General features: G+C 53.7%; 12 protein-coding genes across 12 annotated transcripts; 6 read left to right on the plus strand and 6 right to left on the minus strand.

Moving 5' to 3' along the window:
• The first annotated feature begins 542 nt into the window (after positions 1–542).
• EV422DRAFT_221809 (uncharacterized protein) lies at positions 543–2272 on the plus strand. Its single transcript, XM_053065478.1, has 2 exons — positions 543–1618; positions 1702–2272. The coding sequence occupies exons 1-2, from the start codon at positions 835–837 to the stop codon at positions 2118–2120; spliced, it is 1203 nt and encodes a 400-aa protein (XP_052922334.1). The 5' UTR covers positions 543–834; the 3' UTR covers positions 2121–2272.
• A 16-nt stretch (positions 2273–2288) lies between these two features.
• EV422DRAFT_221758 (kinase-like domain-containing protein) lies at positions 2289–4645 on the minus strand. Its single transcript, XM_053065477.1, has 10 exons — positions 4392–4645; positions 4196–4320; positions 4107–4128; positions 3821–4030; positions 3703–3756; positions 3270–3632; positions 3129–3196; positions 2815–3063; positions 2690–2743; positions 2289–2612 (listed from the first exon to the last, which is right to left on the minus strand). Exons 1-10 carry the CDS (start codon positions 4531–4533, stop codon positions 2424–2426), a joined length of 1476 nt encoding a protein of 491 aa, XP_052922335.1. The 5' UTR covers positions 4534–4645; the 3' UTR covers positions 2289–2423.
• Positions 4646–4826: 181 nt separating this feature from the next.
• Positions 4827–6556, minus strand: EV422DRAFT_221877 (uncharacterized protein). The gene is made up of 3 exons (XM_053065479.1): positions 6058–6556; positions 5340–5976; positions 4827–5270 (listed from the first exon to the last, which is right to left on the minus strand). The coding sequence occupies exons 1-3, from the start codon at positions 6306–6308 to the stop codon at positions 5175–5177; spliced, it is 984 nt and encodes a 327-aa protein (XP_052922336.1). The 5' UTR covers positions 6309–6556; the 3' UTR covers positions 4827–5174.
• Positions 6557–6804: 248 nt separating this feature from the next.
• Positions 6805–7125, plus strand: EV422DRAFT_570711 (uncharacterized protein; the record flags this gene model as incomplete). The annotated part of the gene is made up of 1 exon (XM_053072905.1): positions 6805–7125. The coding sequence occupies one exon, from the start codon at positions 6805–6807 to the stop codon at positions 7123–7125; it is 321 nt and encodes a 106-aa protein (XP_052922337.1).
• A 340-nt stretch (positions 7126–7465) lies between these two features.
• On the minus strand, positions 7466–8122 carry EV422DRAFT_622602 (uncharacterized protein; the record flags this gene model as incomplete). Its single annotated transcript, XM_053074177.1, has 2 exons — positions 7466–7992; positions 8088–8122. 2 exons carry the CDS (start codon positions 8120–8122, stop codon positions 7488–7490), a joined length of 540 nt encoding a protein of 179 aa, XP_052922338.1. The 3' UTR covers positions 7466–7487.
• Positions 8087–9333, plus strand: EV422DRAFT_560604 (branched-chain alpha-ketoacid dehydrogenase; the record flags this gene model as incomplete). Its single annotated transcript, XM_053071948.1, has 2 exons — positions 8087–8263; positions 8330–9333. A coding segment is annotated over exon 2 (897 nt), but the record flags the coding sequence as incomplete, so codon positions are not given.
• A 1040-nt stretch (positions 9334–10373) lies between these two features.
• EV422DRAFT_574546 (eukaryotic and archaeal DNA primase, large subunit-domain-containing protein) lies at positions 10374–12276 on the minus strand (the record flags this gene model as incomplete). The annotated part of the gene is made up of 2 exons (XM_053073193.1): positions 10619–12276; positions 10374–10561 (listed from the first exon to the last, which is right to left on the minus strand). The coding sequence occupies exons 1-2, from the start codon at positions 12150–12152 to the stop codon at positions 10374–10376; spliced, it is 1722 nt and encodes a 573-aa protein (XP_052922340.1). The 5' UTR covers positions 12153–12276.
• A 1731-nt stretch (positions 12277–14007) lies between these two features.
• On the plus strand, positions 14008–15294 carry EV422DRAFT_500154 (uncharacterized protein; the record flags this gene model as incomplete). Its single annotated transcript, XM_053068120.1, has 3 exons — positions 14008–14260; positions 14334–15123; positions 15189–15294. 3 exons carry the CDS (start codon positions 14008–14010, stop codon positions 15292–15294), a joined length of 1149 nt encoding a protein of 382 aa, XP_052922341.1.
• Positions 15295–15845: 551 nt separating this feature from the next.
• Positions 15846–16400, minus strand: EV422DRAFT_541559 (transcription factor TFIIH complex subunit Tfb5-domain-containing protein; the record flags this gene model as incomplete). The annotated part of the gene is made up of 3 exons (XM_053071210.1): positions 16253–16400; positions 16061–16170; positions 15846–15980 (listed from the first exon to the last, which is right to left on the minus strand). The coding sequence occupies exons 1-3, from the start codon at positions 16285–16287 to the stop codon at positions 15847–15849; spliced, it is 279 nt and encodes a 92-aa protein (XP_052922342.1). The 5' UTR covers positions 16288–16400.
• EV422DRAFT_541563 (uncharacterized protein) lies at positions 16401–19390 on the plus strand. Its single transcript, XM_053071211.1, has 11 exons — positions 16401–16473; positions 16553–16691; positions 16765–17067; positions 17135–17339; positions 17409–17564; positions 17629–17752; positions 17820–17980; positions 18041–18189; positions 18261–18474; positions 18569–18690; positions 18796–19390. The coding sequence occupies exons 2-11, from the start codon at positions 16597–16599 to the stop codon at positions 18962–18964; spliced, it is 1698 nt and encodes a 565-aa protein (XP_052922343.1). The 5' UTR covers positions 16401–16473; positions 16553–16596; the 3' UTR covers positions 18965–19390.
• On the minus strand, positions 19136–21168 carry EV422DRAFT_222049 (Spo11/DNA topoisomerase VI subunit A). The gene is made up of 8 exons (XM_053065480.1): positions 21121–21168; positions 20952–21062; positions 20624–20883; positions 20507–20560; positions 20360–20449; positions 20149–20292; positions 19646–20083; positions 19136–19568 (listed from the first exon to the last, which is right to left on the minus strand). The coding sequence occupies exons 3-8, from the start codon at positions 20801–20803 to the stop codon at positions 19377–19379; spliced, it is 1098 nt and encodes a 365-aa protein (XP_052922344.1). The 5' UTR covers positions 20804–20883; positions 20952–21062; positions 21121–21168; the 3' UTR covers positions 19136–19376.
• A 1555-nt stretch (positions 21169–22723) lies between these two features.
• Positions 22724–27068, plus strand: EV422DRAFT_541576 (uncharacterized protein). The gene is made up of 11 exons (XM_053071212.1): positions 22724–24957; positions 25040–25116; positions 25175–25258; positions 25327–25428; positions 25498–25749; positions 25829–25940; positions 26007–26105; positions 26168–26280; positions 26341–26450; positions 26525–26738; positions 26805–27068. The coding sequence occupies exons 1-10, from the start codon at positions 22976–22978 to the stop codon at positions 26648–26650; spliced, it is 3057 nt and encodes a 1018-aa protein (XP_052922345.1). The 5' UTR covers positions 22724–22975; the 3' UTR covers positions 26651–26738; positions 26805–27068.
• The last annotated feature ends 66 nt before the right edge of the window (positions 27069–27134 follow it).

A 27134-nucleotide genomic window follows, 5' to 3' on the forward strand; every position in this document is an offset into this window, starting at 1 on the left:
CCGCGGCAGAATGTGGCGAGACTCGGCGAGACGCGTGGAAGGTCTTGCGTATTGCGAAGGCGACGGTCGCGGTAAACCGTTGGTCGCATCGAATTGTGAAGTTATGGGTGATTGGTTTCACGCTCGCAAGTTTCCGCGTTCACCACCGTTTACACGAACAAAAAGCTTGCCAAGCACCAATCACCGAGTGGTCAGAGACCTCGAAAGTTTGACAGCGCAGCTGCCGAACACCTACAGGGTACAACCAGAATGTGGTGTGACGTTCGACGCCATTCAGTCCCGGTCGATCCGAATCCCTTGAATGCCCGCATTCCCGACGCGTTTCAGCCGTGTTCCAGTCTTCCATGGAGTTTAGGGCGGAGGTAGTCATCATGGGATTGATGTTGACATTAGACAACAATGGCCGCGTGGGGGCGTTTCTTGCACCTGCCCCACATGTCTGTCTGTTTGTTTATGCGGATTGTTGATCGCCAGAGTGACACCGGGCGCCTCCCACCGGGTACCAGTCAGCAGCGCGACGCGCCACACTTGTTTCTCCCACTCCGACTGCTAAAATATTCTTGGGAAAGAGAGCAAAGAGAACGCTCTGAGGCTTGAGCGGACTGACAAAAACATAACCCCCATCGCTCAACGGCACCCCCCAACTTTCGTCCGGCCTCGTTTTCTACGTTCTCGCAGGCTCTCGAAATAAAGTGACCTCTCCTCTCTCCAAGGCATTCTTTCGCTCGCTGGACGACGACTCAATACCACCCACGCCCCAAGCAACCTGAAAATCTCCCTCATCTCATAGGGGCACGGCAAAACGAAATCTGATCTAGTACATACCACCACAAGATGGCCACCCCGTCCGTAAACCTCCAAAATGCGTGCGCCATGGGCTACCTCGCCTCAACAAAGACAACAGACCCGTTAGCAGCAATGGCCTTCTGCCAAAAGGAGTTCACCGACTTTGGCGTTAACGTCGCTTACACCGTCGGGCCGAAATTTGGTGGACCTTCCCTCGTCCTGGGAGCTTGTCTGCCGTTTCTAGCCATTTCGTTCATCGTCGCCATAATACGTCTGTGGAAGCGAATGAGCCTGAGAGCGGCGTTTTTGATGCTGGCTGTCGCGGGAAATGTGTGTTTCATGACTGCGATCATGATAGCGACCGTCAAGCCGCCTGCATCCATTTTCACCGATAAGCTTGGTGTTCTCGGTCTTTTGACCATTCTGACATTCGTGACAATGGCAGCGATCATCCGGTCCTCGATCCTCATGAAAGAGAGCCGACGCAAACTCTTTGTCGGAATCACCTGTGGTGCCCTCGCGATCTACGGCGGCGGTCTCGTCTACCTTGCCCTCAAGGAAATCAACGACTCCCCAACAGTGCCTACCCGCTTCAGTGTTCGCTTCGTCGGGTTTTTCTATATCCCTTTGATCGTGTACATCATCGCCGGTCTGTTTTGCTTCTCGTGGAACTTGCCCAAGCACTGGGGCGCGACGAACGTCTCGGGAAACAATGGCGGCAGCTCCCGTGTTGCGGCTATGATACGGACCCTCAGGGTTGTCAACGACTTTATGATGGGATTCGTTCTCGTCGTGTGTTTGAGCGAGTTGGCTGTCGTGTTCCCATTGCGAAGTGAGTACCATCTTCCTGCTGAGGGCATGATGCAGCATTTGCGATCCAACCTTCCATCCTAATCATTCCCTTCTTCCCTCCAGCCTCCGACTTTGGCAACCCGTCCGCCTGCCTGCACATGACACTCATTCTCTTCCTCGAAAACATGTTCGAAACCGTTTCCAACCTCCTCAAAAACAACCATGCCTTCATCACTCGCATGCAAGAATCCGTTGTCAAATCCGGCACCCGCAACGCCAACAACACCAACTCACCCCACATCGCCAACAACCGGCACAACAGCGAGGCTTACAACATGGGATCCCACCAGCACGGCCTGTCCTCGTCTACCGTCCTCTCTGAGAGCTGGGTAGAGGATCCCGAGGCTCGAGGATACGAGGCGCCGATGGAGCGCGAGATGGCGCATGCTGGGCAGATGGCGCATGGTGGGCAAATGGCGTATGCCGGGCAGAACAAGTATGGAACGCAGAGCTATGAGGACTGGCAGCAAAGGCGGTATTAGATCTTAGATCCATGCGGACACGTCCCCCTTTCATCGGCGTAGTTTTTTTCCCACTCTTCTATGTAGAGGGCCCTACTTCCCAGTGTGCTAGTGTAGACACCCAGAGATATAGGCCCACGCTACCTTTCGTTTACAGCAGATGTAGGGCGTCACGCCCAGAGTGTATATAGTTGGGTTGCTGCGATACCCCGCTGTGCGGGGTCAGGGAGAAATATATGGGATTTTTCGATACTTCTCTTGCAACGAATCACGGTGGCAGACCCCCCAAAAAGGTCAATCTGATTGCAAATGCCTCAAAGTCACTTAATCCCCACCCGCCCCTTCATGCTCAATCAACGTTGGTGAAAACTCCGTCTCAAGCACGCTCTCTTCATACTCTTCCGTCCCATTGATCTGGTTGAGGTAGTCAGGGTTAGCGAGCGTCTGGGAGATGGTAGACATAGAGGGCCTGTGCCGCGCTTCGGCGGCCCAGCACATTGACATCAGCCATGACTGCGTGAGGAATGAGGAGATGTAAGTGAGGGATGTGACAAGGTCGAAGGTTATGATGTGTGTAATCCAGAACGTACTAGATGCTCGGGAGTGTACTCGGGTATCTCGGGTCTCATATTTTCCAACAAGACCTGCACCAAGCAAGACCATCGTCAGCCACACCCAACTCCCAATGCACCAGCAGCCCAACTCAAACCCATACCTTCATCCCAATAATCATCGCATTCATATTCTCATAGGGTGGCGCCCTCGTCACAATCTCATGTAACAGGATCCCATATGCATACACATCCAACGCCTTCCAATCCTTCACGAACGACGGGCCGCGGAGCAGTTCCGGGCCGAGCCATTCCGTGCGGGCTAGGTACCGGCTCGTGGTTGAACGGAGGGGCGAGAGAAAGGGGTTGGTGATGCCGTAGTCGGTGAGTTTGGGGGTTAGGTCGGGGCCGAGCTAGTGAGTGGGAGGTGAGATGGGCTGCGTGGGGTGGGAATGGGGACGGGGAGGGCGGGGCTTACCAGGATGTTTTGGGATTTGAGATTGGAGTGTGCGACGGGTGGGTCTTGTTCGTGGAGGAAGAGCAGACCTGCGTAGGCGAAGGGGTTTGGTGAGGAACATGTATCATAGTACCGGAGGCGATACTCTCACCGGCCACATACCTGCACAAACCCCCGACGCAAACGCCATCGCAACATCCAATGAAATCTCAATACTCGGCTCATGCAAATACGTCCACAGATCGCCGCGGGGCATGTACTCGGTCAACACGCCCACATTCGGCGGGGTGATGCACGCCGCGAGAATGGGCAGCAGGTTCGGGTGGAACAATTTGCGAATGTTGCCAATTTCGGTGCGGAGCTGCCGCACGTCTTCGGCGGTGATGCGTTTTTGGTTGAGGGGGGTGCGGATGATGACGTTGTAGTTGTTCCATTTGCCGCGGCGGGTGATGATGTGGTGTGAGACATAGAGGGGTTCGGGGACCGTTTGGACGGTTGTTGCGGCGATTTCCCAGTCCACGCCGCCTTTGAGTGTGTTCATGCGGTGAGAAAGTGCGTTCTTTGAGGGACGCGATTATAGGGAGCATAATCTTACCTTTCGCCAGAAACCTTGTCTTCGCCTCCTCTTTAGCCTGCGCAAATGTCCGTGCTGCATCCAGCATGTTGGATGATGCACATCTCAAGCAACCCCTACCGAAAACAATCCCACGTACCAGGCGCCTGTATGGTCTGCGCACCCTCCGCAGAGCCTTCCAACTCCTCCCTAATCTCCAGACTCGTCCGCCCCAACGGCGTCTTCTGATATTTATTCTTGATAGCAACCCATGCCCCTGCCTCCTTTGTCAGATAAACAGCTACATCTTGATGCCGCCAGAAACAGGCGTAATGTAGTGCGGTGTTGCCATGATCGTTGGCCTGGTTCACTTCAGTAATGGTAGGCGAGGGTTAGCAAACGTTGTTTGGACCGCCCGCATGTACGTGTCTGGTGCCCCCACTCACCTTCGGCGCCTTTCGCAACGAGCTACTGTGCAATTGCGAGGTCAGCATCCAGTGGACCATGTGTACAGATTTGGAAATGGCACACCGACCTTCTTGACGATATCCAGCGCCCCAAGTGCAGAAGCCAATATCAGCGGCGTGTCTCCGGCGACGTTCAGAGCGTTCAGATCTACATTTGACTGCCGCAGGCACCAATCCACGACCGCTGGCTTTCCTAGATCGCAGAGGTCGATGAGGATTGATGCCATGGTTTCCTGCTCAACAAACTTGAGTTGATTCTCCTACCTGCTTTGGAAGCCACATGCAGAACCGTATTCTCCTGCTGGTCTCTTTCGGCCGCGCCCTCCGTCTCTTGCTCAGGATCCTGCACGATTTGCTCTATTGCCTCCACGTCCCCTTCCTTTGCTTTCTCATGGATGAGACCCATCTCAACCGGGATTTGTTGGGTTAAAACTCTGCTAACTTTACTATCAGGCAAACCGCCCTATCGCAAAAAAAGACTTGGGGGCGATTTGCCGATGCACAGAGACCTTGTGCAAAAGCCGAGGGTTGTTTCTGGGGGGTAAGATCGGGCAATAAGGGGAGGCTGGACTGGAGACCCAACGAGCACGGCTCATTCAAACTTTCCCACGGTGGGTCTGTAATTTGACCTTAGACTAAGGAGTTTCCCAGAGAATGTAGGGGTTCGAAGGTTGCCGTTGGAACAAAGGTGAGAGCTGAGGCGAAAACGCGTGACACACCTATTGACGCGTGCGATTCGGACTGCCGACTGTCGCTTGACGAAAGGAAGCTGTACGGACTGATGTACTGTACGTCCGCCAGCATCAGTTCAGCATTCATATAGCTAGATCTCCGTCACGTCATAATTTACGGAAGGAATGTGGACAGTAGTGGTTCCCATCACGAGGGGGTGGGACTACGAGGGCTATATCGGCAGATGGAGAATAGGCAGCACGGCGCCTAGCAGAAGTCTATTCTAGAGGGCACGAGTGATCCTTAGAGTTTATGCGGTGGACCAGCCCGTCATGCCCATACGCCACGATTGAGCGTGTCTCGATATTGAAGGTGCTATAAAGCTTTCGCCTTGCCCGCATCAGCCGTCTCCAGAGCAGCCAAGTTCCCGGGCCACAGGGGTATCAGTCTCGAGGTAGAGCGCTGATACAACTACACGAATGTAAATGGTGTCAGGACCAAGCATGCAACAGCCATTACACGCCACATCTCATTACTCACCTTGTACAGAGGGTACTTCCGCGCCGTAATGTACTCCGTGAAAGTAGTGCTGCCCTGGAAGAGCAGTGTCAACTGCACTGCCCCCACAATCGTCCAATTCACAAGCCGATACGGATCCTCAGCAACCAAGCCGACCAGCGTCTCCAAGGTGAGGTTCGATCCCTTCTGCGCCGCAAGACCCGCCAGGTTCGCTGACACGGAGAACGCGTAGACACACCACCACAGAGAGATCTCGCAAAAGAAGTTGGGGTGGCGAGAGTACTTGAACAGCCCAGATGTAATGAACCCGCGCGCAAACTTCGGGTCGTTTTCAACCGAGCCCTTTCCAGCCTTCTTCCGGGCATCTAATCTAGCATACTTTGCGGTCTGGAACGCAAGCTGCTGGTTATCCGCCGTGATTTCCCCTATCAAGCATGCCGCGAAGGCGCCCAACACGATCGTGTCCAGTGACGTCCATTCTGGCGCCACAGTCCCACTGCGCTTTATTTGTGTCATCGGTACCGCGATGCAGAGCAAGAGGAGGTTTTGGTAGAAGGAAATGAAAACGAGATGGAAGGCCTGCCAGAGGAAGCCTGCAGGGATGATTTGGCGCAGGTATTCCCATCGGTAGTCTTCGTCCTTTGGGTTATAACCACCTCTTTGAATCGCAATCGACGAGGCACGTCAGCTACTCAACGCCGCGGTTGGTAAAGCAACCCAGAACTGCCCTCGCACTCACTTTCTCCAAAAATTGTACGACAGCCTCAACCCCCAGATCAGAATTGCAGTCGAGACTACTTGACTCCGGATATCCGCCCCGGCCAAAAAGTAGGTGTAGACAACAGGGAAGATGGACCATCCTCTGTCCACCCAGGAGCAATTGCCGGTCAGCAGACCCAAGACGTAGCAGAGGGTGGTGAGCACCCCGAAGGCGTAGAGGGTCGGGTTCCCGACCTCTTCGAAGGCTTCGTTTAGGAGGCCGGCCCACATTGTTTCTGGCGGAGTTCTGTGAGGTACTTTGCTGCGGAGAGGGGATGTTGCTTCACGTCGTCGTTGGCCAAGAAACCGTGCGGAGAATCGACCTCTCCAACCCCTGAGACCCCTGCTCTTGAAAACTTAGACCGACGGAACCTCGCACTTCTTCCACCCATTTTGTGCCTTTGCTCAGCGGCTACATCTCGAGGTAAGGCCACCAACAGCCCAACACTGGACTGCTCACCCAATAGTACCATGGTGACACTGCATTGCATACCAGTGGCTTTCGAACTCGTCTCTGACGGTTGTGTCTTTTGCGAAGGGAAGTTGGACCTGTTGATGAGCGTTTTAAGTCGGCATTGAAGTATGTAATAACTGTTCGAGACTTCCGTTGGAGATCTTGGACCGTGGCTGGCCCGTGGGGATCAGAGCGGGGATCAACGTGGCAGAGACAACCACGCGACGTTCGCCTTACAAACCCCATCTTGCCCCCAACATTCAACACCTCTACATGCAATCTCTCTCGACATTCACAACGCAAGCCCTCGGAACCACCCTCCCTACCCTCTTCCACGCCGCCCACACCTCAACCTCCTCGTCCGCAACCTGCGCCGCATACCCAACCGCAATAATGTCCTCCACACCGCCAACCGACAAGAAGCCCACCGAAAAGCCAGAGGAGAAACCCGCACCTGCAACCGACGACAGCGTGATGGACGCCATATTCAATAAACCGATGAAGGGGCCTACTACGGGGCCGTATATACTTCATGGGAAAACTCAGCCGTATCCGCCGAAGAGGATTCCGGTGGTTCCTGTTAAGAGGTTGTAGGGTTAGCTACCTTCTTGTCGGTGGCATGGTGGATGTGTTTCGTATTGTAGAGAGTACGTAGCTAGGTCAGTTTTGGGAAGAGGAGAGTTCGTCCGCCGCCAGACCCGGTGGCAAGCCGTCGCCAACGCTGAGGATCCATCGAACGTAGGCTTACGATGGACGGTAGCGGTCGGGCAAAAGACATCAGGAAGTTTGCTAGATACAACTGCGTTCTTCAATGGATAGCTTTCGTAATAGAACAGAGAAGAACGAGTGCAGTTACGTCCTGGAACTTGTGACATGGAGATATGATTTCATTGATTTAGAGTAACATTGCATAGGGAAATACACTGATTCCACAGAGTACAGTATATACACGAAATCTACTCCAACAACGCATCAAGAACCTCAGCAGCCGTGCGCTTCGCCTTGCTGGTCGTCGCGGCGTTGCATCTTCCCTCGTACGTGGGCTCCGGCGCATAATTGATAGATAAAATGACATTCTTTGACTCGGAGCTATGCTCGGCCATCCGATCGATCCCAGAGAGGTCCTTAAACTTCACAGTTTCAACCTTCTCCCCACCAAGACGCTGCTCAATCGGTTTCACAATGTCCCGCCCCGTCGTCTCCTCTGGCCCGTTGACGACATACGCGCCCGGTTGTGTTTCTCCGTGTCGCAGTATAAACCCCAGCGACAATCCCTTCTGCGTCCCCGTCCTGCGATAAATCTTGATGAATTTCACAGCGGGCCACAGGAAAAAATTCAGAAACCCGTTCGGCTGCAGCGACGTCCAGTGCAAGTTGCTGAACTCGGGCTGGCTGAGCATCGTCTCGATCGCCCAGTGGGAACGCGGGTAGTATGCCTTGAAATCCGCGATGCGCTTGTGCCTGTCTATGATGACGTCAGCAATTAAGCATGAGTCAGCGCAGTCAGAGAAGGCCGCGCTCTTTCACATGGGTGCATTTCCATCCTACGCACGCACGGAACGCATAAGAACGTTGCAGAGCATACGAGCATTGGAGTTGCCAGCCAAAGGATTGGCGATCTGGTTACACTCTGGGACGGCTTAGTCAGATACTTGGAGGCTTGCAGGAGCTCCGGAGGCACTTCGCATTGTCCAAGGATCGCACCCATCGCGCATTTAAGGAAGCTTCAGTGGTACGCTGCCCGTGGGAAATTATCAAACTCCCAAGATCACTTGTACTGACTTCTCGAATGCTTAAGACAGGACTGTTCTACCTCAAGAACAAATTACTCTTAACTTCGAAGCGCGAGGAAGCGGACTAAGATACGATACGCTCGTGAGAAAGTCTCCATAGAATTCCGGCAGCATGTTTCACCCGAGAGGATGGGATCTTGCCCGTCGAAGTTGCACATCGGATGTCCTATGCACGGCATCAAGACAACGGTGTAGCTCACGAAAAGCACAGGACATCTCATGCGCACCACATCCGCGCATGACGAAACGCTCATTGTCTTCCGGTCCAAATTTCTACCACAACCGCATCCTTGAACAGTACGCAGCACGCGAAACCCGTCGCGTCACCCTACGGCAATTGACAGTCTTTGGACGAACACTCTCTGAAGAAAAGCTCCTAAAAAGCGCGAACTACGTGCGCGCGGAACTGCCCGTCCGCTTAGCACACCGCATCGCTGATTTCCAACATCTTCCGTTCGTCGTCGGCACGAATCCACATATCGAGTTTATATATCATCTGTATTGGGCAGCGTTTGAGATGTTTCGCGCGATCAAGCCGATAGAGACTTTGGAGCAGAATAGGGAGTTTTGCGAGACGGTGGAGATTATGCTGGATAGGCATCTCGTCGCTATCCCACGTTTAGCTATGGGCATCGCCGAATCGTCAGAGCATTTGCAACCGCGGGAAGCCGATCGGTTTATGAACGAGATGCTGCGGAGTCGAATTGGGAGAAGAGTGTTGGCGGAACAGCACATCAAGTTGTCCGCTGTCTTTGATGGCCACGAGCACCAAGAAGAGTCCTTCATTGGCATCGTCAACACAAAATGTCGTGCAGAGGATGTTGTAAGGAAATGCGCTGCGTTGGCCGGCAAAATCTTTGAGGATGGATTGGGAATACAACCACCGGAAGTAGTCGTCGACGGGTTCCTCGACGCGACGTTCACGTATATCCCGGACCAGATCGAGTACATCGTCTTTGAGCTGTTGAAGAACAGTATGTGGGCGACGATCGAGAAGCACGCACCACATGTATTAAACAACCCCCCGGCCCCACAAAAGTCTCATTCGAACGAAGAAACAGAAGCATCCAGCACGACGGCAGCATACTCAGAGCGGAGGCCCCGACGAGGGGAGGCCTGGGATACCAACGCAGTGATGCGAAACATGTTATCGCCAACCGAACGGGACATCAAGTCCATGGACACGACCAACCACGACACGGCCTCAGACAGCCCGAACCCCACCGTCTTACCCTCCGCATCCTCCGCCGCCAAGCGAAACACCCCTCCCTCCTCCAGCGCACCCACCCTCCCCCCCATCCGCGCCACAATAGGCTCCGCCAGCAACGTCCTCACCTTCCGCGTCTCCGACCAAGGCGGCGGCATCCCCTCCACTACCCTCCCCTACATCTACTCCTATTCCCACCCCTCCAAGCGCAAGTTCCTCAACCTCGACCGCGTGCCCCGTCTCGCTGCGAAAGTCCACGAGACCGAGGACGCGCTTATACCCCCCGGGTTGAAGTTGGGACTCGGGCTGCCGATGTCGAAGGTGTATGCGAATTATTGGGGTGGGGAGCTGGATTTGATGTCGATGGAGGGGTTTGGGACGGATGCGTATCTGAAATTGAAGGTCGGGAATCAGATTGAGAATTTGACGTATGTTCCTTGAGAACGGGCTTGGATTTGAACCGAGTTTGGGTACTGAGATGAACTTTGGTCGTTGAGGAAGGGAGGGAGCATGCGGAATCTTCCGCCTTTTGTACTCTCATATATATATCGTCTGTGAATATACCGTTGTGTATATAGCTGAAAACTGTAAAATCGTCGAATACGATTTCGGCATCATCCTCTTCTGCAAGCGGGGGGCCACACAAAAACTTTCTCGAGATTGTGAGAATGGGATTGCAGAGAACGGCCGCTCGGATGCAAAGGAAGCGTCGAATGTACTCTGAAGTCCATATTTTGGCGGAACTATATACACAAATGGACTGTTGGCGAGACCTCTCCACAAAACGCCGTGTCTACAATTACTTCCCTTCTTCCACATCGCCTAGGCCATGGAGACAGGGGTCACCGCATGGCTTCCTCCTGTTTGTTCTCCTCTGCCTTGGCAACGACCTCCTCAAAATGACTATCAATCTCCATATCATCAGGAAACTCATCGTCACCAGACTCTTCATCAGGGTCTACCGGTTTAGTCGTCGTTGTGGTAGGCGCCGGTGCGGTCGTCGTCGTTTTGTTCACTTCCGGTTTAACGGCTGGCGGCGCGTTCATCGGTGCCGGCCGTGAAGTACGTTGCTGTGCGGCACTCCCACCTCCCTGCGCAGTGTTGCTACTGGCACCAGGAGCAGCAGCACCCTTGCTCAAATCAAACCACTGATTCGGGTGCTCGATCGTCTGGACCATCGCCGCCGCGCCTCCAGCCTGCATCGCCGCCAGCGCATTCCCCGCCATCTCATGCGCCTGTCCCCTCGTCGCCTCAAACAGCTTCGTGCACGCAACCTGATAATGCCCCTCTTTCGCCAGATGCGCAATCTCCGCCACCCCGCCCTCCGAGACCGCGTAGGATCGCAGCATGTCCTTGACGAGGGAGTTGGGCAGATGTCGGAACGGACACCCGTGCGCGTCCTGCGGGCCGGGCGGGTTGGAGGTGATGATCTTGACGCACGAGTATGGGGTGTAGTTTGTGCGTTTGCCTTCGAGACCGTAGTTGTAGCGGATATTGTACGCGTATCCCTTTTGAAACTGGTCGTCGGTCATGCGGTGGAAGGCGTTGCGCCAGAACACGAGCGCTTCCTCCATGGGCAGGCCGATGCCTTTGAGGAATAGGCCGAGTTGGAGACGGCCGACGTGCTTGAGGTGCGCTTCGCGGCGGAGGGCGGAGTGGAGGTTGCGCATGCAGGGCGGGAAGTGCGCGACGAGGCCGTCGACATCGCTGGCGTTGACGCGGTTGGAGGCGTTGGCGCCGTCGGCGGTGTAGGCTTTCGACAGGTACTGTTTGGAGATAGAGGTAAGGACGGGTACGAGCCGGTCGTCCTCGTCCATCCGCGGCAGCGCTTTCGCAGTCGCTTCCAGCGCATCGTTAAGATGGCTCTTGAACGCATTAGCGACCAAGATCGCCTGGTCGCGTTCAGGAACGTAGGCCCATCCGGCTTTGATAAACACCCGTCGCTTGGCCACCAGTTTCAACACATGCTCGAATGGCACACGGTAGAAATTCGTCTGTTGCAGCTGGTCGGCGCTAAACCCATGCGTAGCCCGCAGATCCGCCGCCAGTTCCGTGCGTTCCGCCGCGGTAATCACCTGCATATCCAGCTTCACGTGGCGGATGAACCGATCCCGCTCGACCTGCTCCTCTTGCTTAAACCGATGCATAAACAACGCCGTCTCCTGCTTGACCAGCCATTTCCTCAGATCGATGGTGCGGCAGTACGCTAAACGGAGGATGAAATGCCCAACATGGTCCCTTTTGCGTTCCTGGAACACCGCTTGCTGACCCACGATCGGCACCCGGATATTGCGGGTCAGGTTCAGGTTCTGTTCCTGCAGCCATTGGTGAATATAGTGCGCCACGTCCTCGCGGGTCTTGTAGCGCAGGTTGGCGGTTTCGACGGCTTTGAGCATCCGCAGCCTGTCTAGCGCGAACGTTTCGAATTCAGTCAGGGTGAGCTCGTACGGCGGCGGGTCGATGTAGAAGTTTAGAGAGAAAGGGTAGGTGGAGGCCAGTTGCGGGTAGCTGTTGATGAGCGTCGCGGTGCCTCCGCTGGCTGTGCTTTCGGAGTGGCGGGTGACTCGGTAGGCATTATCGGAGACGGATGCTGCTGTTGCGGCTGTACGTTGCTTCAGCATTGTGGGCGGTGGGCGGAAATGGCACCACTTATTTAGTTTTCGGGTTCGCTATTTGCAGAAGTAGGTGGAGGTAGGCGGTATCAAAAGCAGCAGGCGGGTGGGTGCGAGGGACGCCTGGACGAACTCTCGCTTTCGGACAAGAAAAACAGACTCGGTCGGACGCGACGCCTTCGAGCCCCTCCAAATCCGCACCCGGTCATACTCAACCAACGGACAGAATAGCTGATGGACGTGGAAGGACAGCAAAACACTACTAGGCCTGCTGGTTACCCTCTTCCATCTCTCACCTGCACTTTGTACTGGTCTCTGTGAGTTGAGTTGGATGACAATATGCGTTTTGAGGCACCTCCAATATGCGTGGTCTCTGCTTCCAACCTTTGCACAAATCGAGTCCTCTTCCCGTTCTGCCAGGTGCCATTGGTTCTGTCTATCACCGAGAGGGACAATGTCCAACAGTTTGTTAGCGCGAAGGGTCACTCTATCGCTTGAGTGTGCTGCTCCCTTTGCTCTGAGCAACCGCGTCGACGCCGCCTTCGCCGTTCACCCTGCCGTTCATGCAGAACCCAATCGCTAGACACTCGCCACACAATTTCCGACGCTTCACCAATATCACAAATGACACCGAATATAAGGTCCTTACGCAAGGCGGATGGTTCATGTTGCAATGCACGTACCATGCCATTTGCCATCGCTCAGTATTTGGAGCGTGCATACAAGGTATCGGCAAGTTGTGAGGCGCATACGCAAAAATACTTGATTCCTGGTCTTAGTTGCATTTCTTCGATGAACATGTCCGTGTCACACTCAGCGTGCATGAGATATGTACACTGGTCTTTGCAGCTGGATTATGCGCTATAATGCATGTGCCGCGTGGAGGTTTTGGCGGGCAAAACATTCGCAACAGAGTTAGCTTTGCCGCACAGGGGAACGATTTTGAACCGCGCGAGGCAGGATCCGGCCGGCGGCGGCAGGGTCTGCTGGTGGCATACGGGCTGGATGCATACAGTCAGTCTTTCACGCCTCATGGCTCGCATGCAGTGCAAATACACTCCAAGCTTCCAAGACTTCCAGTTGAGTCTTGACGCCAGACGCGAAAAACCTTCTGCGGGAAGGCATAACGTAAGCACATAGAAGGCGCGAACGCGTCAAGTTATAGTCGAAGTACGGATTCAGGACACCCCTGGGCGGTCAATCTCGAGTCTCCAGTCATTTATTCTTCTGGCGCGGAGATAGCCCCGTATGCAATAGTACGAGCTTGAAGTGCCAAAGAATGTTGCAGACCGCATGTGCACACGCAGCTCCCCAGCCTCCGTAGGAAGGTCCGGCTCCGCCCATGTGAGGGGTATATAAAACGGCGAGCTTGCCGCCACGAACCAAGATTACTGCAGCCACTCAGCTCTCCATATACCCAGATCACAGACGTCCCCAGCCGGCGGCAAGTGTTCATATCAGCAAGATGACTTACCAAAAGCTCGAATACGGTCCAACGAAGCGAGCGCGTCGCCCACAAAGCCTTACGGAAGCGATCGTCGCCGCTTTTCGCGACCACCCACTAGTCCGCATCGCCATCATCGCCGCTCTCGCCCTCACCATCTTCTACTCGGCGCGGCATTCCCGTTTTAGCTCGTTCAGCTTACCGCCCGATGAGCATGACCATTCTGCGAGATATGGCAGCCCTATGCAGAGATTCATGAATTCTAAGGACGGGAAGCCGCCGTTCATGGCTGCGGCCCCAACGGCCGCACCCGGGGCCCGCGTGTCCCCAGTTGACGAACTGACAGTCGAGCGCGAGCCTGCGAGAGATGCGGAGGAGGGTGAACAGCGGTCGTCTGATGACAACAATAACACCGAGCCTATGTTGAGTGGATTCCGACGAACGCCGGAACGGTTCAACCCGAAGTTTGATGGGTTTGCGGTCTCGCTCAAATCGGGCGTCGATGTCGTACATGAGCGGTCGTTGATCCAGCTCATGTCGTTTTTGCAACCGATACGGAACCTTATGTTGATTGGAGATGGGGTTGTCGAGGTGGGCGATTTGGAGATGGTGGATGTTGTGACGGATTTGTACGAGAAGGATGAGGCAAAGAAGCTGGAAAAGAGGAATCTAGGTAGGTTGTTATCTGCGACCGCACGCTGAGAACGTGAGACCCCACTGATTCGATGTTCTCCATCCAGTAGCAGCAAAGCCCAAAGCTCATAAGGAGCGAAAAGTATCCCACAAAGCTTCCGACTCCGTGCAAGTCGACGAATCCTCCCAAGGCTGGAAATCCGACAGCCACAAGAACCTCCCCGGATTCCGCGAGCTTTGGAACCGCTTCCCGGACGCGGACTGGTACGTCATGCTCGACGATGACACCTACGTCTTCTTCGACAACCTCGCCGACAGGCTCTCCATCTACGACCCAGAACACAAACACTATTTCGGCGCAAAGACACAATTCGTTGGCTGCGATAATATCTGGCAGTGGGGGCAAGGGCCGTACTTTGCCCATGGGGGAAGTGGGATCGTGCTGTCCCGCGGCGCACTGCGCGAGCTGGTCGAGGGTGTTGATGTCTGCATTGAGAGGTACAAGACCTGTTGGGCAGGGGACGTCCGCACCGCCCTCTGTCTTCGCGACCAGGGCATCCTCCTCCACTCCCCCTCGGGCTTCCATGGCTCCCCGCCCAACAAAGACTTTTGGTTCCCGCACAACCCGTGCGACAGGCCAATGACCTTCCACCACCTCCTCGTCAAGCAGATACAGGACCTGTACAATCTTGAACGGCGGATGATATCACAGCACGGAAAAGGGTCGGTGGCGTTTGGGGATATCTACTGGGACTGGCATGCGGGGTCGGAGCTGCAGACCAATTATGATAGACGAGGCGCCGATGTTGCGCAACTGCCTGCGAATACGACGCAGGCTTGCCAGGCGTTGTGTGCGAGCAAGAAGATCTGCACGACATTTGTGTTTGATGGAAAGATGTGCTGGTATGTTTACTCGTGCTCTTTATTGGGTTCCCGTTCCAGATTTACTGATGTACCGTCATTGCCAGGATGAAAGACCGCATCCCGCCTGGCTCACCAGAGAAAGGCATGACAACTGGCATCGTCAAATCTCGCTACACATGCGGGGGCTCGTCTCGTGGTGGATTCCGGTGAATGAGCCTCCGTAAAGGAGGAGCTCGCGTTGCATCACAGACTCCTTTTAACACACCAAAAGACGATTTTCATGTACAAACCCCTTTCAATGTGTGAATACCGGCCTGGGCTTCCAGCTTGGCGTATTTAACTGTCAATGACTATATACATATCCACTCTTCATTTGCCCTATCTTGGATGCGTCTGGCACAGCTTCGCGGCGGATATATCGATGTGCGGCTACCTCTGCTCGCAGGGAGGTCGTTGATGCCCACCATTTGGTGGGGATGCTTCCGTTGTCAAGGGCCTTTCTATGTACGCACTTCCATGAGTGGGCGTGGTGGAAACGACGGTTGCTGTACTTCTCCAACTGCGTGTACACAGCAACCTGACAGGCAGGCCCCCGAAGGCTATAGTCGAGAGGTTGTCTTCCAACTTCTCCCTACGTACGCTGTGCGTCGTTGATGCTGATCAGGCGGTTCCTCAGAGCTGGTAGGTGACAACCATTTCAGGCGTCAATCTTCCAGATTGTGAACACTGTGCCTTCATGATTCCGGCAGTTATTGCTGATCTTCAAATCGGTACGTGTTTTCCTGCAAAAAGAAACCATGCAGTTGGAAAGGGTTCCAAAGACCGGACATCTACGCCAGCGCGAACCTCAAGAATCTCATTCAACCGGTCTTGCAGCCATGGTACGATTTCGGTATCTGTTGGAGGAGTTCGAACCAGTGGGTCAGTAGAGTCGGAAGCTGAACCTGCCACGTCCGTGTGCATGTCAGCCACGAACCAACAAACAGATGTGTCTCGTCCAACGACTCCAGGATGAAGCGGGCCTTTCCCGTCTCAGAAAATCTCTTAGCGTCCAGGTCCTGCACAATCTGCTTCACGGCTGGGTCGCTAAGAAAATGCATCGGATAAGTGACACCTGTTCGAAAGGGCGATCCACAATGATAAGTATGTGTGCCACTCTCTCACTGACCATTCTAGCAACACCCCTTTCTTTGCTTTCACCATGCTTGCTCTCTCGCTGATCAACAAGTGCTCGGCGTGTGTGAAGCCCTGTGAAGCAATGGCGAAGATGGCGAGACTTGCGGGGCTTGAATTCTGAAGTTCGCGAAAGTGTGGCTTCTCACTTTCGCACTTCCGTTCCGCCTGAAATCTGCGTTTGACAAGCGCTCTCTCGAAAACGTATAATACACCGTACGTACGAAAGACCCCTACGTGAGGGTCGTTGCGGCAAGCAGACCCTCGCCTTGCTAACGGTCCATGCATCTTGTAGAACAAGCCACTTTCCCCTTCTAAATTCTCATAACACGAGCCACGATGCCTATCGACGTTAGGCTAATCAAGGAGGCTTTCGCAAAGCACCCCAAACTGGACGTGAAATACACCTATGGTACCGCTGGGTTTCGCACAAAGTAAGAAGCCCTCCAGCAGGGCTATCAATATTCACCGTTGTTTCCGCTCCTGACCCCCTCTTGCACTCTTTAGAGCAAATGTCCTCGACTCAGTCATCTTCACCGTTGGCCTTCTTGCCGTCCTGCGCTCCCAGAAGCACGACGGCAAATATATCGGCGCCATGATCACCGCCTCTCACAATCCCGCCGAAGACAACGGGGTGAAACTGGTCGAGCCGCGGGGCGAGATGCTGGCGCAGTCGTGGGAGGGCTACGCGACTGAGTTGGCGAACGCGGCGACTGCCGAGGAACTTGCGCGCATTTTGGAGGACGTTGTGGCGAAGGAGGGCATTGATACGAGCAAGAACGCCAATGTCATTGTTGGACGGGACACGAGGTGAGCTGGCTTTCTTCACGTTAGGATCTTGAGGTGACACAGAGCTCACCTGCGAGGCGCATGTCAGACCAAGCGGAGAAGCACTGGTCGTTGCATTGACAGACGGTGTGAAAGCCTTGGGAGGAAACATCGAGGATTATGGCCTCATGACGACGCCTCAACTGCATTACCTGAACCGCTGCCTCAACACCCGGGGACAGCCTGACGCGTATGGTGAACCAAGCGAGGAAGGCTATTACAAGAAGCTCTCCGATGCGTTTACGCGCATTGTGGTACGTTCGACTCACAGGTTCAGGAAAGGGTAGCTGTTTGATGTCCTCTGACATGATCGCCCGCTACAGATTGGGAAGTCAAATCAATCGATTCTGTATATCGATGGGGCGAACGGTATCGGCGCCCCCACTCTCCAAAAGCTCGCCAAGTACATTCCGAAGGAGTCGCTTTCCCTTGAAGTCGTGAATGACAACGTCGGAGATCCCAAGAAATTGAACTTGCAGGTACGAAGCAAGATGTGGCTTTATCCTTAATCACTGCAGTCTCCCCATCATCTATTGCGCTTAGGCTGGAGCCGACTACGTGAAAGTCGGACAGAAGAAGCCAGAAGGGTTCGATTTGAAGCCCGGAATGCGTTGCGCATCCCTCGATGGAGACGCGGATCGTATCGTCTTCTGGTACGCGGACAAATGTAAGAAGGCAGACCCCGCAAGCCAACGCGGTGGCGCGAAACTCACCACCATTCCCCAACAATGCAGCTGGAACCTTCAAATTGCTTGACGGTGACAAGATCGCGACTCTGGCCGCCGAATTCATCATGAGACTCGTCAGGAGCGCCGAGATTCCTGACATCCGCGTTGGGGTGGTTCAGACGGCCTATGCGAACGGAGCCTCTACTGCATATGTCAAGAATACACTGGTGCGTTTTCATTCCTGTACTTAACGTTGATGTACAACTCACCTTGAGTTGGTCATTCAGAACATCCCAGTGACCTTCACCCCCACCGGGGTGAAGCATCTGCATCACGCTGCGGAGGAATTCGATGTCGGCGTCTACTTCGAAGCTAACGGACACGGTACCGTCCTGTTCAGCGACAAGGCCATCAAGGCCTTCCACTCTGCCAAAATGTACGTTTACAGCCCCACTTTCTCCATGCATTCAAAGCGGCGTCACAGCTCACGTCTTCTTCCGATGATAGACCTACACCAGGAATGGACCTGGCGCTCAAAGGGGCACCCGAAAAGAAAGCCATCGAAACCCTGCGAGCACTCACGGACCTCATCAACCAGACCGTTGGTGACGCATTATCCGACATGTTGATGGTCGAGGCGATCTTGGTGTCGGAGAACCAATCGTTTGAGGAGTGGGATAAAGCGTACACGGATCTGCCAAGTCGGTTGGAGAAGGTCAAGGTGAGTGCGAGCGCTTTGAAGTCCAAAGCGTGGTCACCAGGCATAACTCTCGGACGTCTCTTGCTCACGCATGTTTGCGGTGTGCCATACGCAGGTCTCCAACCGCCACGACTTTGTCGCCATCAAAGCCGACACGGAGCTGTCGAAGCCGGATGGGTTGCAGGCCAAAATCAGCCAGCAGGTCGCCAAGTTCAAGCACGGACGTTCGTTTGTCAGGTAACATTCAGTCTTTCCTTCAGACGATTCCTGGACCATCTCCATGAAATACGGCCGTTCTGGGGAAACGGGTTCTCACCTCACCTCTCTCAACAATCCAAACAGGCCTTCAGGAACAGAAGACGTCGTCCGCATCTACGCAGAAGCCGACACGCAAGAAAACGCCGACCTGCTCGCCAATATCATCTGCGGGCTGGTGTATGACTACCACGGCGGGGTTGGCGAGCGGCCTGCTGCATTCAGGAAGGTCAATGCGGAGGGAAATTTGGTGTAGACCTTGACCAGCCTTCCTTTCTTTATCTTGGCCGCATTTGATGCTTTATTTTTGTTGGGATAGAATAGAATGATATTTTTTGCACAGAGTTACTGCATTCATGAGAGCCAGCTCTTTGCATTCAAACGCAGTACGCAGTATCACACTCTGTCCTCTTTCCCCTCAAAACGAAAACTATTTAACATAGTCAAATGAAATAGGATATAGTGTCTAGCGATCTATACGCCCGCGGTAGCTAATAGGAGTCCCGCTCAACGCCAATGTCTCCGGAATATACACATCAACCAACGTTTGGCTCTCTATCGCCTGAATTTCGCTTTTCCGATTATACATCAGCACTCGGCTGAGTTCTCGCCTAGCACTCTCGTATCAGCGATCCGCATCCCGATTCAGACGGCCAGATCACAATCACTCACCTGATATCCGGACAATCACGCACATAAGGCCTCTTCAACATCCCGAGGGCTTTCCGGCGATCTCGCGGCGTAAGCGGGAGCAGAGCCTCGGTGTCTATGCCGTAGCGGGGGTTGGACCAGTCGCTGGGGCGGACGCCGAGCCAGTGGAGGGAGGGGCAGGCGAGATTGTCGCGGTCGAAGGCCATCGCCTGCGGGGTGGGGTGAGGAAAAATGAGTCTATGTGCGGCGAGGGAAGGTGGGCATTTGTGGGAGGTGTGAAACGCACCTTGGACCCAGATTTGTAGCAGAGGAAGATCTCCAGCCCGTGTGGATCGCAGTCCACCAAGGCGTAGATTGGGATTGCGCTCGTGTTTCCTTGACTCCATTGTGGTGCGCCATGTCCATCTATCAGCGATGGTGGCAAGACACCGCGATCCTTGATTTGTTCTATAGGCTCGGGAAACATCTCCACAGCAATTCCTGCAGGATCGGGTTGGAAAATCCCGCTGTCCTCAAAGTCCATGGACACCGTTTGATGAACATGGACTTGCGAATCCAGCCATGGGTTACCAAAATGTCCATCTTCAAACCCATCGTCGACTTGCGATGAGCTGGACACGGAGAAAAATGCGGCGTGCATGTCGGAGTGTTGTGTCAGCTCTGCTTTGAACTCGGAAAGGCGCTTGACGAGCATGCGGGTTGAGACGTCGGGGTAGCCTTTGCCCTGAGGGGACAGATTCATCTTAGGAGGGACGGTGTGAAGTATCCAAACGCATGGGAGTGTTTTACCGTCATGATGACACATGGGCCGTACTTTTCGGCGACGCGGAGTTGCAGCAATGTCCGGAAAGTAGCCTCCTTTTCTGCAACCAGGACGAATTGGGCATCTGTCTCGATCGCGGAGATAGACTCTGAAGGTGGGATGAGGCCTCCCTAGATAGGTGAAACAGTCTTGGATTAGAATGTTGATATGCTATGTCGTGTGAGAGCGGTTCTGTACCTGCTCGGAGCTCTCTAGGCAGTCGACCACGGAGCCGTCTTTCATCAATAACCGCAGATTTCCGTAGATCAATCCCTTGGACGACGCCACCTGAGGAGATTATTCTTAGTGAGGAGCAAAGCATCTTCACACGCTACAATGACTTACGACGTTCAGTGAGGATCTCGGGATCCCCAGAGTACAAGCTAGATCTTCGACAACCTGATTCAGATACCGCGCTCAATCAGTATCTTCCGCAATAATAACCTTGAATGCCATCCTCACCGCATCTACAGTCCGCTGGTGTTTAAAAAGTGCCACATCCCGGTAATATATGTCCCTCTTCGTTGCCATAACATTTGCATCCAACAGCTGCAGACAGATCTCCATGACTCGCACGTATATCGCTGTTTTGTTGACGATTAAGGACACTGATGAAAGCACGCCGCAAAGCCAACATACCATATCGAGGATCTTCAGCTTTCACATTCTTGTAAGCATGCCGTATTGATTGAAGTCGCATGGAACGGTCAGACGCGTTGAAGCTGAAATGAAATGGAAATAGGCGATTAGACATATGACCCTCATCGACGTTGCTGAACGTGGTCTTTACCTCCAAGCTTGAGCAGTGCGGGAAAGCATCCTTAGGACAGGAACATAATCGTTCTGTGTTGCACGCGCAATACCATCGATTGTTTGTGACAAATGGTCCGAAACCCATGTTCTGAAACGAAAGAATGAGGACGCTTTCCTTGTCAAGTTTCGATCGTCGTGGCCCATACTTTGACCGTTGCCTTGTCTTCCACACATCCCCAACCTCGAGCATGTCAATCGCGGGATCCCCCAGTCGGACTCGAGTATGTTTGACTTTTCTTGGCCCCTCGTCCTTCTGTTGATCTTCCACCAACGCCTGGAGATCCATTTCTCCAGCTTCGTCGATGTCGTGAAGAACATCTGGCACAAGCAGGTGCTGATTATATTCGTGCTGTGACCAGACGTCGGGCTCATCTAAGTCCTGGTCGGATGCCGTTTCGAACTTGAACAGCTCAGAATCTGATTCGAAGCCACCGATGCTCCCTGATTCGTCTGCTCCGAATTCGAGTTCGTCCTGCCATCGTACAGAGTCGTCCGCTGACATGACAGATTCATCTTCCGGTGTCCAGTCAACCTGCCAGTTATGAGCCGAATTGGTGGACATCACATCACTGTCTCCGGCGTGATGTGCAGCCCACACAAGCCCGGGGATTCCATCGGCAGGCGGCATCGATTCCGATGGAGTTCCCAGGTTCTCAATCAGCCGTCCCGTTGTCGTCTGTTCCAATTCTTCGTCTTCGAGTTCTGAGATGGTAGACATGATTTCGCTTGCTGCGTGGTGATGCGGAGCCCACCCAATGTCTGGCACGTCCTCGGTTCCCATGTCCTCACTTATCGGGTGGCTCATTGTGTCATGAAAGTGCTCGTTTACATGTTCCGAGCTGAGGGACATCACTTCACTTTCTGCATCCTGATGTGCAGTCAGCGAAATTCCGAGCATGTCCGGCGCAATTTGCTTCGATGGGAAAGTTCTCACGTCTTCCTTTATCGGGGTCGCTGTGTCACCGAGGCGCTCATTTACGGGTTCTGAGCTGATGGACATCATTTCGCTTTCTGCGTCCTGCTGTGCAGTCCACAACATGCCGAGCTCATGTTCTCCACTTTGCGTCGATCTTGGGAAAGTTCCCACGTCTTTAGCTACCGGACTAGCCACTGCGTCGTCGAAATCTTTGTCAAGCATGAAACGGAGATTCGAATGGCAGGCGGGTAGCGGATGGCAGTCGACGCCTTCTGGTTCGGCTGCATGGCAGGCGTTGCCCAATGATGAAAGCAGGGCCGAGGGTTCGTCTTCGGTCAACGAGGCTTCCAAGTCCATGTCCAGTTCGAACGCTTCAAAATCCCGTGGGAAAATCGCATCTGAGTTATCAAAAACCTCACTCGTGAACTTTCCGTTCAAGGCTGCGGGAAAGTCTGCTTTCGGCGAAGAAGGCCCAAAGGAAGCTCCAGATAGCGTGGTCATGTTTTTCCGGGACCTGCCGTGGGACAATGTGTCAAGAAAATTCAGAACTTCTTCAGATTTCCCAGCCCAGTAACGAAGTAGGACGAACTTACCGGAGTGAACCTTCGCGCAAGGACTTGATGAGGAGCTTGCCTTCAACAGCAAGAGAAAGGACTGATGCCTTGGTACTATGTTGCACTATGCGTACCTCGCAAGCTGGTCCGTCTGGTTGAAGCGTGGGAAAATGAAGCCAGAAAGTGGAAAAGCGGCAAGCGATTTTGACGTTGCGTCGCGCTGTCACAAGCACTCTGACATCACGACATGGGAATTTGGGAAGCTTCTTCAAGCCTCGTCTCAAAGCCTCCTCGTTTGCAGCATGTTCCCATGATACGACATGCAACTAGACGACGAGCGAAAAACAGGAAACGTTACTTATTCTTCTCTTCATTGGTAGTGGACTCTACGACTGCTTCCCGCATCACCAAACTGAGTACATTGCCGCGAACGACCTGCCATTCAGGACGGCACCACCGGAGAGACAGCGAGGTACGCGGCGACGAAATCACCAACAAGCCCCTCCAAAAGGAGGACTGTAAAGAGGCCTTATGAATCTCCTCAAGAGACTCGCCACCACCGTTATTCAGGATGCTGTGCAGCGGCCTCGAAAGGATGCCCCATTCGGACTCTCTGAGGCGTGGAAGCTTGGAGGTAGCTTGGAAGGGCTACGCTTTACGTGCGTAGCTTACGACCCAGCCCAGTCGCTCCTAGCGGCAGGAGCTAGTGATGGGTCCATATTACTGGTCGGAAATCAGTGGGAATTCGTACTAGATCCGGCACCCTCGCCTGAAGTGGATGTACACGTCACCCACCTGGACTTCCGAGTTGGAAGCAAGTTCCTGATAGCAGTTCGCGGCAACACGGTGCTCTCAGTTTACAATCTGCAGACACTGGCATTGCAATTTCCATCAGTGCAGTTGGATGTTCGCGTTACATGCATTGATGTACCTTCGAACAGCTCGTGGATGTTCGTCGGACTTGCCGATGGGCGAGTGGTGCTGTATGATGCGGAATTGGGGCAGAGGTCGTTGTATTCGATACCGGCTCGTAACGCAGACGAAGCTCCCACTGAAGAGACTACCCATGACCCTGTTGTGGCTATCAGGGCGAGCCCCTCTGATGCGAATCTTTTGTTATTGGGGTACCAGTCCGGCGTCATGATTTTGTGGGACATCAAAGACCAGGCCGTACGAAGGAAGTTCGGTTTCGACAAAGGCGCCGAAGGTGGCAAGCTTACAAACGTTTGTTGGCATCCGGATGGCACGTTCTTTGCTGCAGCAACGGTCAGCGCGATCGCATTTTGGGAAACCCGCAGTCGATGGCTCGACGGATTGAAAGCTTCGTCAATTACGAAGCCTACAAAGGTCCTAAAGCGAAATGGTACTGATGACGAGCTCAAACTGTCAACTGCAGTTGCGCGGCAGAGACTGCTCTGGTGGTCAGAAGTCAAGGGCGGCGGAAGCTTCCTAGTTGCCAATGCGGCCACGGGCATCGAGAATTACATATGCGGTACCGATATCAGTTCCATAAAGAGTTCTGGGAACATACCACCGGATGGATGCGTACGCGATTTCCAAGTCATGCGAGATCCTACCTCTGCATCCGTATTCCTGATGACCATTGATATTGAGGGCATCCTTCATGCATCCCTGTTCAATGAGGATGTCTCGTCTCTACATGTCGCTCCATCGTTCGAACTGGCGACGCTACGCAGTCCATCAACAGTAGCGATGTCCGAATGCTCAGAGTTCCTCGGATGGGACATCCGGAAGCTCGCTGAAACAGGTAACGCCAGCGGCCGCCTACCATTGAACGGCGGAACCGTGGTGAACAAGAACGGGAAACAGCTGTTCGACGTTCTATGCACGAATCATCTCGACCAGAAGTTGAGATTCTGGAAACTAGGGAGACCTCCGGCCCTCCTGTTCGAAATGCCGTGCGTCGAAGATTCTCCCTCCGAGCCACTTGTGTCCATGGATTTAGACCAGCGGTTGCTATTGGTCGCTATAGGGCCTCACGTAACGACGTACCGTTGGGTGCTTGCATCGGAGGTGAAGGAAGCAGATCCGGAAGAAGACGCAGACGAGCTGATGAGGAGATTGGATGCTACGGTTGATGAGATTCTGCGTCAGTCCGAGGATATCAACCAGTTGACTGGAAGAGATGATCGAACTGACCAGCAGGCTGAGGAATTGGACTCCACCGAAGCAGCGCATGACCGCGCTGAGAACCCTGAGTCCTCGACAATTGAGGAGGAGCCAGAGGGCAATGGCCAAATAGCCGATGAATCGGCGGAAGCCGTCGGTAAAAATCCCCCCCCTCCGGACTCGAAAGCAGCCGATGACCTGGCAGATGTCCCACCACCATTATCGAAAGACGATAAAACAGGCCTACCATCACCACCTGCTTCTTCGCCAATTACCTATAGATATGTCGATGATACGCCCACTGGACCGGGTTGGACCCCATTCCTCCATTACGATCATGAAGAACCCGTTCAACTGATGACTTTTGCCCCGTTGTGTGAACTGTACGTGTCTTTTGTCTCTCTATCAACTGCTGTGTTCAGGACGAAACGGTTCGCTCTTGCTGATCGCCCGGTTTGCATGTAGCCTGGTAACCACGACTGCGGGAAACAATCTTCATGTCATGCGCGGCCGATCGATAACGACAACGACGGTGACCACATGTAAGCGAGCTTTTATCTACCTCCCTCACCATATAAGGTTGCCGATTGACAGACGCAGCAACTTCCACATCTTCTCAAGAACAGAGTGATGCGAATGCGGAGATCGTCATGGTCCAAGTCGGTTACACGTACTATAAGGAGGGTGAGCTCTGAATTATGAGGCCCCGCGCACTGTTTCTTAACAGCACGGTCCTCATCGCGTCCCAACAGAACCATCCCCTAGGACGTGCATCTTCGTTTTCACCTCGGCGGGTGCATGCATACAATACAAAGTCGCCGACGATTCGGAGGGACGGATAACGCTGGAAGGATGTAAGTAGACGGGTGCCTGCGCTGCACGGGAGCCATTCTCTCAACATGCGAACCGAATCCCACACACAGGCACCATCCACCAGCCCAACAACAACACCACCCAAATAGCGGTATGCATGTTCATTCTGGATGAAGGCGGCCGCCTCGTTCGCCCGGGCACATCGCGGACGGGCAGCGAGCAGTCGCCCGAGAACTATGTGGCCATGTGCTTCTCGAACTCCACAGCGGTGTACCTTCTCCATCCGGAAGAAGGACGATCGCTCTTGGCGTCTTGCGAGTCGCGGGAGGAAGGCGTGAAGGCTGGGTTGTGCTTTATTGGTGGTATGTAGATAGGAACCCCAATCAGAGGTTCAAGGTGAAAGGACGGCTGCTCCTCACCACAATTTTCTCGTACCAATAGGCGATCCTGTCTTGATACGCATTACGGCTACCGCCACGGTAGAAGCGTTGGAACTACCAGGGTTGAGGCTGATTTGGCGGGCCCAATTGCCTCTTGTGACGCCCGACGCACGGTACGATGCGGTTACTTGTGTCTGCATTACAATGGCAAGGCATTGACTCATTGACACCTCAAACAGACGCCTACGAGAAACACTAATCATCAAAGACGGGCGACTGGTCATCTGGACGGACGAGCGAGAGTTCCGCATGTTCTGCATCACGAAGGATACTTCTCGGTAAGTCGGGATAGACCGACTGTAGAGATTTCGCGCCACTCAGATTTTGTCATTGCATGCAGCATCCCAGAAATTCAAATCCGCGCATACGAGCTCACGAAAGCAATGGAGTGGTCGCGGCAGACTAAAGGTTCTGCGACATCATCGACGAGAAATCGGGAACATGACCAACTGTGTAAGACTCGATGATTGCTTTTCTTTGTTTACTACCTTAACGATGTTGACTACTCTCTAGTCAAGCCACGATCAGACCTGCAACAACCCACATCACATGCCCGCACAACCGGCGTGCGCGAAGGAGGAGCCGCGTCCACCGCGGATTCGCCGTTTGCACGAGCTACACAGGTTGTTTTGAATGAGTTCTCTACCATCACATACCATCACACGCACTCTTGACTCACTGATCTGGATATCGTAAGGCGTTGAACGAGCGAGGCGAGAAGCTCAACCAGCTGGAAGCCAAGTTTGGCGATTTGGAGGACGGATCGAAGACATTTTTGGACACGATCAAGCAGTACAACGATAGACAGGTACGAACTGGTTAGGGATGCTCTTTGAACGAAGATCCTAGGTGAGCTCACTTCCACAATGATGATGTCGTGATCTTGGAAACGTTCAGGCGAAGAAGAAATGGTATGGCCCCGTGGACACTCATTTGGGCACATCCATCCTTCTTTACTTACGATCTCCTGTGTGCAGGTGGCAGCCATAATTCCCTGACCCATCCCCGGCGTACTTTCCACACTCTTGTCCCCATCCTACACCCCATTTCCAACCATCCCATAATGACTCTTGCTCCCTCCATCCGTATGAACTCCCGACGACATAATGCACCTTCTCCCATCCCGAGTCCATCAGCGGCCAGCCCCCAGAGTTGCGGATATCGACGATGTGTTGGTGTGACTTCAATGTACCGCAATGAGAAAGATAATGAAAGAGAAAAAATGCAATATGCAACAGAGATCATTTTGCGATCAAAGCATATATTACGGGAGTGGCGGTGGAGAGAAGATGCGTGTTTTATACACT

Source organism: Fimicolochytrium jonesii (assembly GCF_025526975.1).
Source record: "Fimicolochytrium jonesii strain JEL569 chromosome Unknown EV422scaffold_28, whole genome shotgun sequence".
Taxonomy (NCBI): domain Eukaryota; kingdom Fungi; phylum Chytridiomycota; class Chytridiomycetes; order Spizellomycetales; family Powellomycetaceae; genus Fimicolochytrium; species Fimicolochytrium jonesii.

Coding starts and splice junctions, on each gene's coding strand:
- EV422DRAFT_541576 (XM_053071212.1), top strand. CDS start 22,976: ATGAATCTCCTCAAGAGACTCGCCACCACCGTTATTCAGGATGCTGTG. Junction 24,958..25,039: donor TTTGCCCCGTTGTGTGAACT/GTACGTGTCTTT, acceptor GTTTGCATGTAG/CCTGGTAACCACGACTGCGG. Junction 25,259..25,326: donor TTACACGTACTATAAGGAGG/GTGAGCTCTGAA, acceptor GCGTCCCAACAG/AACCATCCCCTAGGACGTGC.
- EV422DRAFT_221758 (XM_053065477.1), bottom strand. CDS start 4,533: ATGGGTCTCATCCATGAGAAAGCAAAGGAAGGGGACGTGGAGGCAATA. Junction 3,757..3,820: donor GCAGACCATACAGGCGCCTG/GTACGTGGGATT, acceptor TGCTGGATGCAG/CACGGACATTTGCGCAGGCT. Junction 2,613..2,689: donor AGTACACTCCCGAGCATCTA/GTACGTTCTGGA, acceptor TTCCTCACGCAG/TCATGGCTGATGTCAATGTG.
- EV422DRAFT_541563 (XM_053071211.1), top strand. CDS start 16,597: ATGCCTATCGACGTTAGGCTAATCAAGGAGGCTTTCGCAAAGCACCCC. Junction 17,068..17,134: donor ATTGTTGGACGGGACACGAG/GTGAGCTGGCTT, acceptor GGCGCATGTCAG/ACCAAGCGGAGAAGCACTGG. Junction 17,981..18,040: donor CATATGTCAAGAATACACTG/GTGCGTTTTCAT, acceptor TTGGTCATTCAG/AACATCCCAGTGACCTTCAC.
- EV422DRAFT_221809 (XM_053065478.1), top strand. CDS start 835: ATGGCCACCCCGTCCGTAAACCTCCAAAATGCGTGCGCCATGGGCTAC. Junction 1,619..1,701: donor TGTCGTGTTCCCATTGCGAA/GTGAGTACCATC, acceptor TCTTCCCTCCAG/CCTCCGACTTTGGCAACCCG.
- EV422DRAFT_222049 (XM_053065480.1), bottom strand. CDS start 20,803: ATGGTATGTTGGCTTTGCGGCGTGCTTTCATCAGTGTCCTTAATCGTC. Junction 20,084..20,148: donor GCCCATGTGTCATCATGACG/GTAAAACACTCC, acceptor CTGTCCCCTCAG/GGCAAAGGCTACCCCGACGT. Junction 19,569..19,645: donor GCTACAAATCTGGGTCCAAG/GTGCGTTTCACA, acceptor CCCACCCCGCAG/GCGATGGCCTTCGACCGCGA.
- EV422DRAFT_221877 (XM_053065479.1), bottom strand. CDS start 6,308: ATGTGGGCCGGCCTCCTAAACGAAGCCTTCGAAGAGGTCGGGAACCCG. Junction 5,977..6,057: donor TCGTACAATTTTTGGAGAAA/GTGAGTGCGAGG, acceptor TGCGATTCAAAG/AGGTGGTTATAACCCAAAGG. Junction 5,271..5,339: donor GGAAGTACCCTCTGTACAAG/GTGAGTAATGAG, acceptor ACATTCGTGTAG/TTGTATCAGCGCTCTACCTC.